This window comes from Macaca fascicularis, chromosome 1 (assembly GCF_037993035.2).
Source record: "Macaca fascicularis isolate 582-1 chromosome 1, T2T-MFA8v1.1".
In the NCBI taxonomy this organism is placed as follows: domain Eukaryota; kingdom Metazoa; phylum Chordata; class Mammalia; order Primates; family Cercopithecidae; genus Macaca; species Macaca fascicularis.
In genome coordinates this window covers 192,663,746-192,675,972 of record NC_088375.1, presented here as the reverse complement: position 1 = coordinate 192,675,972, position 12,227 = coordinate 192,663,746, and the positions used below count along the sequence as shown (strand labels likewise).

General features: G+C 36.3%; 1 protein-coding gene across 26 annotated transcripts in view; it reads right to left on the bottom strand.

The window, feature by feature from the left end:
• Positions 1-12,227, bottom strand: part of FOXJ3 (forkhead box J3) — a 152,048-nt gene that overhangs the window by 13,419 nt on the left and 126,402 nt on the right. For 20 of the 26 annotated variants that reach the window (XM_045373292.3, XM_005543753.4, XM_074010629.1 and 17 more), the window contains 3 exons: positions 8,350-8,478; positions 4,164-4,338; positions 568-984 (listed from right to left, as the gene is read on the bottom strand). In XM_045373292.3, coding sequence (XP_045229227.1) covers positions 568-984; positions 4,164-4,338; positions 8,350-8,478 — 721 coding nt within the window. The remainder of the gene's footprint in view (positions 1-567; positions 985-4,163; positions 4,339-8,349; positions 8,479-12,227) is intronic. The other 6 variants (XM_074010666.1, XM_074010668.1, XM_074010674.1 and 3 more) reach the window with 1 other exon arrangement.

Genomic DNA, 12,227 nt, shown 5'->3' with positions numbered 1-12,227 from the left:
GTGGGTAAGAGGAAGAGGAGGCTCCTTTAATAAATACTGACTTGGCAAATAAAAATAAAGCAAACTCTGCAAAGAGTGGGTGAGCAAACCCTACCCACTTAGTAAATGTCTGCTAATTTTAGTTCTTTTAGAATAACTGGTGTTACAAGCTTTGAAGTCAGACATGTCAGAATATAAATCCCAGTTCTACCACTTACCACAGTATGATCTTAGGCAAATTACTTAAAATTCTTTTAGTTGCATTTTCCTATATATAAAATGTGGTCATCTATACTTGATTTGGGAGGATAATGTAAGATAATGTATCTAAATTACAAACAACAGTTAAAATCAAAACCTGCAAGGGTTGCTGGGTTTGCCTATGTTGCCACAATAAATTTTAATCAAGAAAATCGCCAGGTCAGTCTATGAATTAAATGAGTTACAACTATAGGATTATAGCAAGGAAACATAAAAGGAAACAGATGAAAAGAGGTTTTGGTAGCAAATACTACATGAGCTCCAAATAACAAAGGACAGATCCTAATTCACAGTTAGCCAAACACAAGCCAGGAGACAAAAACTTACCAGAATTACAGGATACCTGTTGTGGGGGTGGGGGTGCCTGATGTGTTAACGTCTGATGCTGATGGTTCGGATGGTGCTGTATGTGTTGATGTGGAGAGGGATGCTGGGGGTGAGGAGACTGGAGCTGGCTGTGTTGCTGTGGGTGTGGTGCTGGGTGCGGGGAACGCTGCGGATGCTGTGGTAAACCATGAGGTCGATGGGGAGGATGTGGAGATGGCTGTGTGTGCATCTGGGGGTGAGATAGTGAGACCTGTGCAACCGAATTACTGCCTGTGGTATTGAGGCCACTGCCATGACTGTTGGACAGGCTGCTTTGGTTGCTGTGTGGGTGAGTGCTCACTGTACTGCTGGGAGAGTGCTGATAGGAACATGAAGTGTGGGACTGCTGGGAAGATTCAGAAGGGATGTTCATCAAACCTAAAAACAGTCAGAGAGAGCAAGATCGTTTATGGTCGGATTTCAGCTGTATTTTATGATAAATGTTTGTAAAATTATTAATGTAACAAAAGCATATGATGCCAGGGAGCTACACTGGTTCAATTTAACAAGTGCTAATGCAACATCCACTACAAACTAGGCTCTGTGGTTATTGAGAAGAAATATAATTCCCCACCCTTGAGCGGAAGAGAAAGACAAGATTATGACCAACAATATAAGTACTAAAACTAAAGTATACAGAGGATTATGAAAACTGCTCCTTGTCTGTTCAGCAAGGAGGCGGCTCAAAATATAGAAAAGCCTTTGTTTTAAAGACAGTGCCTGAATTGAGTCTTGAAAGGTAAGTAAATGTTAGGGGAAAAGTGGGAAAGGTGTTGGGGTCACACTCAGGATGGTTCTCTGTAGGCATAAAGACCAAGGCTTTGATAGAAGATCGCACAATCTAAACTAAAACCCAACTGGCTAACAGTTTAAAACTTTTCCAAATAGGTAAAAGTAATGGAAAGACAAAGGAAAAGAGGACGTTGTTTATGCCAAATTAGGGAAGGGGCATAGGCTGCGAGCTGGAATGTGCCTGTGAGCATGTCCAGCACAAACATCTTGGTTAAGGTACAAGGACATAGAATGTACTAGGCGCCTGTGAGCATGTTTAACAGCTACATAGGATAGGGCCCAACAAAGAGTTATTAGCATAAAGTAAGGAGGCTTAAAGGAAGTTAGTTTTTAAAAGAAACTATTATTTCTAACACTTATGATTTATTCTTTAACAAGAAAGGAAACTTTTGAAGAGGAACTTTTTACTTTCTACATAGTGAAGGTATAAGCTGCAGGATGAGCTCTATAAATGTTAGCTGCCATGATGATGATTAAGCCAAAAGTGCTTAATGTTAAGGATAATTTTTGTTTGGTCTGCAAGTAGTTAGATAATCTTACTGCAACATTTGGTTCTATGTAACTAGACTATTTTCAAATCCCAAAGGGTGGCCCATGCAATGTTATGCTGAACCAAACATAAAAATAATTTTATTGAATAAAAAAAAAACCACAAGATAATATCAATCAATAAAATAACCAAGTTTTAAAAAGATAAAATTATTCTCATATTTGTAATTAGTAGTAAAACTGTATTTGAGTACACTGCAAGATAATCTTAAAAGCTACCAAGTTTTACAGGCAGAAGAGTTAATAAAAGTTCTTGCCTTGGCCCTAGAAAATAGTCACATATAAGGAATCTGTAGGGTTATTACCGTTAGATCAAAGAAAGCAGTAATTTATCAATTTTTAATAAAATCCTAGCATTTTACAAGGGAACCAAGGTCTGATCTGTATCAACATTTTCAATCTCAAATTATTTTTAAATAAAAGAAAGCAAAATATCTCTCCAGAAGCCCAATATATAAAACTGATAAGTATACTAAAATTGTTTCTTTGAAGCTGGGGAAGGAAGCTTACTAGGTCTACCTCTGCATCCGCACATTTCTCCTCCGGCAGTCCCGAAGATCTTTACAAAAGCCAAAGCCTCTGAAGAAAACAATCTGAAAATCACTGATCTAATCCAATCCTCTTTATTGTACAAATGGGGACACTGAAGTCCAGAGATGAGAAGTTAACTCAGTTGACTTAATGGCAGAACCTGGACTAGAACCCAGAATTCCCATCGATGCTTTTTTTTTTTTTTTTTTTTAAATAGTGTGATGGAATGGAATTATGGGTTTCAGAAATTATCATTGTTATTTCAAAGCCCTTATTTTTCTATTATGAATACCAAGGCTGGATTTGCTTAGCAAACTCTTCTATTAGTTCTTTTTAAACTTTTATAGATAAAAAACTTAAAAGTTGAGAAAACATATGAATCTTACTTTAAATTCAAATGCTAACCAGAAAAAGCCATTTCACATACACATGATCAGTATTCATCAATATAAGTAACGGTATATAACATTAACATTAACTGAAAGTAAGTATTAACATGCAAACAGTATAAAGACAAGGATTTCTGTTTATTTTTGTTCACTGCTGTGAACATATAAACTTTCTGGGTGGGGGTGCTACAGTTTCAATGTATGTGTCCCTCCAAAATTCACATGTTGGAACTTAAACCCCCAGGTGATGGTATTAAGAAGTGGGACCTTGAGGAGGTAATGAGGGATTGGGCCTTGCAAAAGGGATGGAGAGAACTAGCTACTTTTTGCCCTTCCATGTTGTCTGCCACATGAGGACACAGTGCTCAGCTCCATGTGAGAATACTGCCAAAAGGCACCATTTACGATGAACAAGCCCTTGCCAGACACCAAATCTGTTGGTTCCTTGATCCTGAACTTCCCAACCTCCCAAACTGTGAGAAATACATTTCTGTTGTTTATAAATTACCCATTCTAAGGTATTTTGGCACAGCAGCAGGAAAGGAATAAAACATGGGGTATAAATAGTTAATGTGCCAAACAGACAAGTAATTAGGAAATGCTTCAACAGTAGAGTTCCCAACAATTTCTGACTAGTCATCTTTAGGGAAAAGATGTGACATTTTTACCCTCTGATTAAAATTAAACCAGCAGTTAAAGGGACGAGAACACATTAGAGCAAGAATCTAGCATTTGGTTGAGATATAATAGTGTGTCTCAACTAAAGTCACTTTTAATATTAAAATCTGACTTATGTATATTGTGTAAAACAATGACCCAAAGTTTACTAGTAGCTGATGTATTCACTTGTAAGTGCCACACTCGAAATCACAAATTTGGTGCTACCACATTCCGATAGTTATCTTTTTGCTAATACCAGTCAGACCAAAAGCAAGGCACGTCTATTCTTATGGTGCAACATTCACCACTCAAACACTTCATATGCCAGATATCACTAATTAATTATAGTGGTGTTTCCCATATGGTATAGATGCAGTGTCAGAATTCTTTAACACAGTGCTCCTGGATGACACTAGTAAACAAGTAAGTAGGCATGCAACATAAAATTTATCTGCCATTTTTGTGCTATGATATAAACAGAACATACAAAAGGCACAAAGGACAAAATATAATTATCCAATTCTTATTGTGATGATAATATTTTAAGATTAAGAGTATAACAGCTGTCACGTGAAATAATTTAAAAACCTTTTTCCAATAAAACTTTGTCATAAAAAAGGTTTTAAGAAAACTCACCTTGTTGACTAAGTGACTGCTCAAAAACTGACTTATAAAGGCTCCGAAATGAGGCACTAAGATCTTCAAAATTATATTCTGAGAAAAGTAGTTGCTTGTCTCTTTCTGGAAGGTTGTACTGTGGTTGCTGCTGAGGAGTTAATGATTGAGAGACTGATTCTGGATGGCTTGTCACCTAACATTAAAAGAAAACACAACTAATTCAGCCTCTCTACTAATTACAATTGGCTTGTTATATAAAATATATAACTGAAAACAGTGCCAACACTGGAATTCAAAGAAAATAACTCTTCTGTCTCAGGCTTTCCCATCCTCTGTTAAAACATAATGGACAGAAAGCAAAACAGTTAAACTGAATCTTGAAGAACTGTAGAAGTCTAACCCAACCTCCATATTTCACAGAAGGAAAAGAATTCAAAGTTAAATAACTTGCCTTAGATCATACAAGTAAGTGATGAGTTAGGCCTAGAATCCTTTTAGGCTTTCTGTAAAATCTTCAATCGTGATTTCTACAGAAGCTATTTTATCTCAAACTCCACTAAAACTATAAAACTACTAACATTTCTTTCATTTATTCAATTATTTTTTAGTATACAAACCCAAATACTGTGAGTACTATGAGTCAGATGTATGGCTCTGCCCAAAGCAACAAGGAGCTTAAATATGCCTAACTCTTCATCTCCAGGGAAAACTTACCTTTAAAAGCAGGAAAACTAGAAATAAAATCAATAAAAGATAATCATCTGTATTTCTTAAAGACTACGTACTATATGAAAAGGTGGTAAACTACCATTTGTTTAGTGTTTTGAAAAATTAATGTACGAACACTGACTAGAAACTTAAGTAGCCATTAAAAATAATGCTCATAAGGAGTCTGCAATAACATGGAAAAATATGGATTTTTACATAAGAAAATGGCTCCGCCGCTGGCACCCTAGTGTCCTTACACATCTCCACACAATGTAGGCAAGGCTCCATGGCAGGATGACCTAAGCCTTGGTGGAACACCCTGTGATTATCCTGGAACAAGTGGTTTTATTTATTAAAATTCTCATCTGCCCTCATGTCTTGCAGGAGATGGCCATGGGGCAGTTACTCATCCACCTTTCTATTTTGCAAGAGGTTGCCAAGAAACAGGTTCTCATCTACCTCCCTGGCTGAGTGAGGCATGGGACTTTCTGCCTTACTCCCTTAGGGTACAGCTGCAGGTTACAAAACTGCTTAGCTGCACTATGGAATTTGTTCCTCTATTACAGAGTGAGCTACTACTCGAGTAGTCTGTCATCTAGTACTGTCATGTGGGATGTAGGGAGCTGACACCATGCTAACCTGGTTTATACTGTCTGTATAAGTAATAAAACTATCTCAATCCATGTGGGCTCATTGTGGCCTTACAGGATCAAACTATATAGGTGTGATAAACCCAATCGGCAGCTGCCACTGCACTGTTGCTTAGGGACTGCTCAACCATTTGACACTTTATTGTTGAAAGAAAACAGCAGGGACGGGCATGGTGGCTCAACGCCTATAATTCCAGCACTTTAAGAGGCCAAGGCGGGCAGATCACCTGAAGTCAGAAGTTCGAGACCAGCCTGGCCAACATGGTGAAACCCTGTCTCAACTAAAAATACAAAAAGTAGCTAGGTGTGGTGGCTTACGCCTGTAATCCCAGCAACTTGAGAAGCTGAGGCAAAAGAATCGCCTGAACCTGGGAGGCAGAGATTGTTGTGAGCTGCGCCATTGCACTCCAGCCCGGCCAACAGAGCGAGACTCCATCTCAAAAACAACAAAAAAAAGCAGTCTACAAAGTCTCGCTTTAAACAGGGAAGTTTAACCCTGTTACATTTATTGGCACAACAAACATGTTAGTTCTTACTTCTGTCATCTAGTTCTATACATGCTTTTTAAATTTGTCCTTTTATAATGCTTTGTGATACTGGACAGTGTTCTTTGCGTTCTTTTGGTCAAGATTTTTTACACTTATATTACTTCAAAAAGCAACTTAAAATCATTATATCTTTGCTGAGTTTGCTTCAATGTTCCAACTATTGTTTTATAACTTGACTTTGTCATTATTATTTAATTAATCTTGATCACGGGTAAATAATTTTTTTCAGGAAAGATACATGAAAACAAGGGCAGGATACTTTCTAATCTCTGCATATCAAAGAAAGTCTTTCTCTTGCCTTCACAAATGAATTAAAATTTGGGCATAATATTTGTTATTCCAAACTCATTCTCTCAAAACTCTGCATACAATGCTCCATTATCTTCTGGCATTTAGTAGTATCAAAGAGAAGCCTGAGGCCAGGAATGGTGGCTCATGCTTGTAATCCTAGCACTTTGGGAAGCCAACAGGGCAGGAGGATTGCTTAAGCCAGGAGTCCGAGACCAGTTTGGCCCACTTAGCCAAGACCCTGTGTCTAAAAAGAGAGAGAAAAAGAGAGGCGGAGGTCTGATTTGTGTTTCTTTATATATAACTTACTTATTCTGTCAGAGTATTTATATGGGTAACCACTTATGAAATTTTAAAATTTGCCATAATGTATCTATATACAGCAGTCCTTTAGTATCTGCGAGGGATTGGGTAAAGGAACCCCAACCCACTAGAATACAAAATCTGCACATGCTCAAGTCCCTTATACAAAATGTTATAATATTTGCATATAATCTATCCTCCCATATACTTTAAATCATCTCTAGATGATTAATACCTAATACAATGCAAAGTTATTAAACTACATTTTTTTCCTTTAAAAAAAAAAAAAAAAGAAAGAAATACAGTCTCATTCTATCGCCCAGGCCGGAGTGGAGTGACATGATTATTCCTGGGTTCAAGTGATCCTCCCTTCTCAGCCTCCTAAGGTGCATGCCACAGTGTCTGGCTATTTCGCTTTTTAAAGACGGGGTCTCACTATGTTGGCCAGGCTGATATCAAACTCCTGGTCTCAAGCAATCCTCTTGCCTCAGCCTCCCAAAGTACTGGGATTACAGGTATGAGCCAACTCATTCCAGCATATATTTTTTATTGCTGTACTTTTTTTTGTTTTTAATTGTATTTTGTTGTTCAAATATTTTCAATCCAAAGTTTGGTTAAATCTGTGGATGCGGAACCTACAAATATGAAGGGCTGACTGTATACGTTTTTCCCCCATTAATTTCTTCTAGAACTCAGTATCCCTTTAAATCTCTATTTCTTCTGAAAATCGCTTCTATAACAACTTTTTCTTCTGCAGGGACAACTACAATTCTCAGTTCTCCACATTTACTGTCTTCTTTTACATAATTTTTATTCCATTTTCTTTCTTCTCCATTGTGGGATAATACTTTTTTCCACCAGGCAATAATAATTTTGCAGAGGCAACTTTCTTTTTTCCTACATTCAATGTGAATTTTAATTCTGCTATGTTTTTCTTTCCCTTGTGTTATTTTCTTTCGGGTCTCTCCCTTTATATCTTTGTCCTGTGTAAGTTTTTTCCTATTTACTCATCCTGGAACAACAGGGAGTGATCTGGTAAGATCAAGTTTACACTGACAAACAATGTGGTGTGTAGCTCTTGGGCTCTATTATCTGCTCACTGAGGAAGACAGTTGCCAGGTAGTTTGAAAAGAATAACAGATACCCTAAGAGTCATGTTCTTGTAATAGGTAACAAATTAGTATAGAAGCAAGAGTACTCATACACAGGTCCCTTTATAGCATGGCTTTTTGCCCCCTGGATCCAAACTGAAAATACATGAGTAGTTAAAAATTGAGTACCAGGCCACCCTAACCTCTGGGGTTTACAGAATTCCCTTCTCAGATCTACAGCTGGAAACCATGTCGACACACACATCTTCTAAGCTCTTTTTCTAAGAAGTATAGAATATCACCAACTATCGCTCTACTAGACTAAAGTGCAATTTTTTTCCTGTTCCAATGGCTTCTCTCTTGGACACAGAACAGACAGAATAAAGTAGACCAAAATCTGTTAACACTGCACAACCATTTTTTAAAAATCGAATATGGTACCAAATTAAAACACTAACAAGTTACAATCTCCTCTAAATAAGTTTTATCTAAAGTTAATAAATTTATTAGTGAGAAAAACATACCTTCATTTTTAAATTTGCATTTCAATTATGTTTGGTTTAGTTTTAAGTACTAAATGAATAACTATTAACATGTTAACTTCATCAAGACTTACCGGTGTATAACTATGCACACTTCCAACACTGTTCAAATTAACAGATGCCAAACTCTGGTCTGAGAGACTGTTGTTAAGGCTACTGCGTGGGCTATCACTACCATCCTGATCAGTGTTATACAGTGTTACCTAAAATGAAAAAAGAAAAATGACAACTGAATATAAGGAGTACTTCTTAAGCAATTCTGCAAAAATACAACTGAGCAGGCATATGGCAAGAAGAAATCTCAGTGGCCTTTCCCTAGGTGCTCACCCCAATCCCATGCCCCGTATGGCTAAGTTCATGTTCATCATAAAATAATTTTCTCAATACTCAAACTAAAGGACATGTCTTTTAGAGGTATAGAAATTCAATTTATAGCATAATTTACCAGGTATAATTAGCCCATAAACATTTAATAAAAGAGGAATATAATAGATTTTTACTCTATTAATAATGCATACATTTTTGCTCAGGCTTTTTTTTTTTTTTTTTTTTTTTTTGGAGACGGAGTCTCTCTCTGTCGCCCAGGCTGGAATGCAGTGGCCGGATCTCAGCTCACTGCAAGCTCCGCCTCCCGGGTTTACGCCATTCTCCTGCCTCAGCCTCCCGAGTAGCTGGGACTACAGGCGCCCGCCACCTCGCCCGGCTAGTTTTTTGTATTTTTTAGTAGAGATGGGGTTTCACCGTATTAGCCAGGATGGTCTCGATCTCCTGACCTCGTGATCCGCCCGTCTCGGCCTCCCAAAGTGCTGGGATTACAGGCTTGAGCCACCGCGCCCGGCTTGCTCAGGCTTTAAGCAAAATTACTGTTCTATCAGAATCTTAGAAATCAAAAAGAAGCATATACAAAAAAACAAGATTTTTTTTTTTTTTAAATCACAGGCATCACAGTATTTTTAATACTGAAGATTGGAAACAAATGTTCAACACATTTATAAAATCATAAATACATGATCTAACTTTAAAAAAAATGTTAATATATACATTAGATATGAAGAACTGTCAAACTGTTGTTAATGGTTTTCTGGAAGGGGCTGAGGATTCCTGAAGACTTACATTTGTGTATATTTTTACAGTGCTTGAGTTTGTCTATAAGCATTATAATTTTTAATTTAGAAACAAACAAACAAAAAAAGGTATTTTTGGAATAGAAAACTAGCCTATTTGCAGTGAGCCAAGATGGTGCCACTGCACTCCAGCCTGGTGACAGAGCAAGACTCTATCTCAAAAAAAAAAAAAAAAAGTAAATATAAAGGAAAAAACAAATAATACATATTATCATGAATAAGAGTTCTGACCTCATGGATTCTCTACAAAGGTCTCAGTTACCCAGGTATCCAGAGACCACACTTTGAGAACTACTGATACACTGTATGACCAGCACTCTAGAAGCTCATGTACTCTCCCAGTCATCACGCATGTCAGTCATTATCCATCCTGTATCTCCTGTCCCAGGTAACCACTTCTATCACTATTGATTGGTTTTCCTATTTTTGAACTAAGTATAAATGGAATCACATAGTGTATATCCTTTTTAAAAGGCCTTGTTTTCTACTGCATTAATATCTACTCCTAATCTTTATATTTCCTTCTTTCCTTTTTAAAATTCATTTTTTTTCATGCAATAGAGCTTTACTGTTTTATCATTTACATATTTGGAAGTATAAATCCTCCATGTTTTATCCTTTTCTTCAATATTTTCTTTTCTTTTTTTGAGACGGAGTCTTGCTTTGTCACCTAGGCTGGAGTGCAATGGTGCGATCTCAGGTCACTGCAACCTCCGTCTCCCGGGTTCAAGCGATTGTCCTGCCTCAGCCTCCCAAGTAGTTGGGATTACAGGTGCGCGCCACCATGCCTGGCTAATTTTTGTTATTTTTAGTAGAGACAGGGTTTCACTATGTTGGTCATGCTGGTCTCAAACTCCTGACCTCATCATCTACCCCCACCTCAGCCTCCCAAAGTGCTGGGACTACAGCCACTGCACCCAGCCTTCAATATTTTCTTTAGCTAACTTTAGTCATTTGGATTCTCATTTTTGTTTTACTATCAGCTTATTTTTCACCCATCGCCTCTCTTCCCACAAAGAACATCTGGACTGGAATCACATTAAATTTGTATAGCAACTCTGGAAAAACTGACTTCTTTACAATAGTCTTCTGCATGAAAATTATATAACCTATTTATTTATGTCGTTTTCTTTCAGTAATTTTTATAGTGTTCTGTGTAGAGTTCATCTTTCATTTAAGTCAAGGTATTCGATGTTTCTGAATGCTAACTTAAGTGTTATCTTTCACATTTTATTTTCAAACTATCTGTGGCTACTAGGCAGAAATAAAATTGATTTCTGAAGAGAATTCGCTAAATTCACTTATTAATTTTAAGGCTTTATCCATAGATTCTGTTCAATTTTCTGTGGTCATCAGTGGCAACTTTGTCTTTCAAAACTTTATGCTTTTTATTTCTTGTTTGTAACTTCTAACTGGTAAGGACCTCCAACACAATGTCAAATAAAAGTGCTGACAGCAAACATCTTTCTCTTCTTCCATACCTCAAAGAGAAAGTTTTCAGTATTTCACCATTTAATATAGCATTTGCTATATGCTTTGTAGATATTCTTTATCACACTGAAAAAAATTTCCACCTATTTACAGCTTTCTAAGGGTTTTATTAAGTCATGACCTCTGAGTATGCCTTTGTAATAATCCGCATAAAATGTGGAGTATACATGTAGCACTTCTAACTACAAACAGAAGAACAACAGCAATAGATTTCCTAGTGCTAGACCTAGCCTGCATTTCTAGAATACAACTGTGTTTGTGATGTTCTTTTTTATGTATTGCTGGATTAAATTAGACAACATTTTGTTTAAGATTTTAACACCTATGCTCATGAGACTGGCTGAAAATTTCCTTTCTTGTAAAGTTTTTTTCAGGTTTTGCTACTTAGGCTATGATGGTTTCATAATATAAATTGGGACATGTTACCTCTTTTTAAAAATTCTCTTTAAGTGTTTATATAAGATAAATGTTATTTTTTCATTACATAATTATAAGAATTCCTTGAAGCTTGCTGGGCCTGAAGTCTTCTATAAACAAATATTTTTAATTACAGGTTTAATATATACAAAAGTATTAACGTTTTCTATTTATTCTTGTGCCAGTTTTGATAAGTCATTTTTTACGATTTTGTCTATTTCATCTAAAATTTCAACTTTATTTACGTAAGATGTTCATATCTATCCTTCCATTATCTTTTTAATTCTGTAGAATCCATATAGCTCCTTTTTTCATTCCAGATATTAGCAAATTGTATTTCTCTTTCATCAACTCTAATAGTACCTTTCTGTTGTTTCATTTTTGAAAGCTTTTTATTGCTATATTTCCAAATTTACTAATCTTTCCTTCTGTTTAGTCTGTTATTAATCCCATCTAGTGTAGTTTTCAACTCAGACACTGCAATTTTTATCTCTAGGAGTTTGCTTTGGGTTTATATTCCACGTGTCTACACAGATTGTTCAATGTGTCTTTTAGCTTCTCCATGAAATACAGATATAACTGCTTTAATGTCCTTTTCTAAGCTAATTCTATCATCTCTATCATTTCTGGGTCAGTTGTGACTTTTTCCTCATTATGGGTTGTTTATTGTAAAAAAGTAAAGAACATTAGTGAGCTTTGGGGATAGTTTCAAGTAAACTAATAAATGTATAAGTTGCTGGTGGCAATCCAGATCTACGCAAAGAAATAAAGAATACCAGAAATGGTAACTATGTGGGTAAATGTAAAGCCATTTTTTTTTTCTGATTTAATTCTCTTGAAATGGTAATTGACTGTTTAAAGCAAAAATAACAAATATGTATTGTGGGTTTCTATCATAGACAGAAAAAAATGGGAGCGTA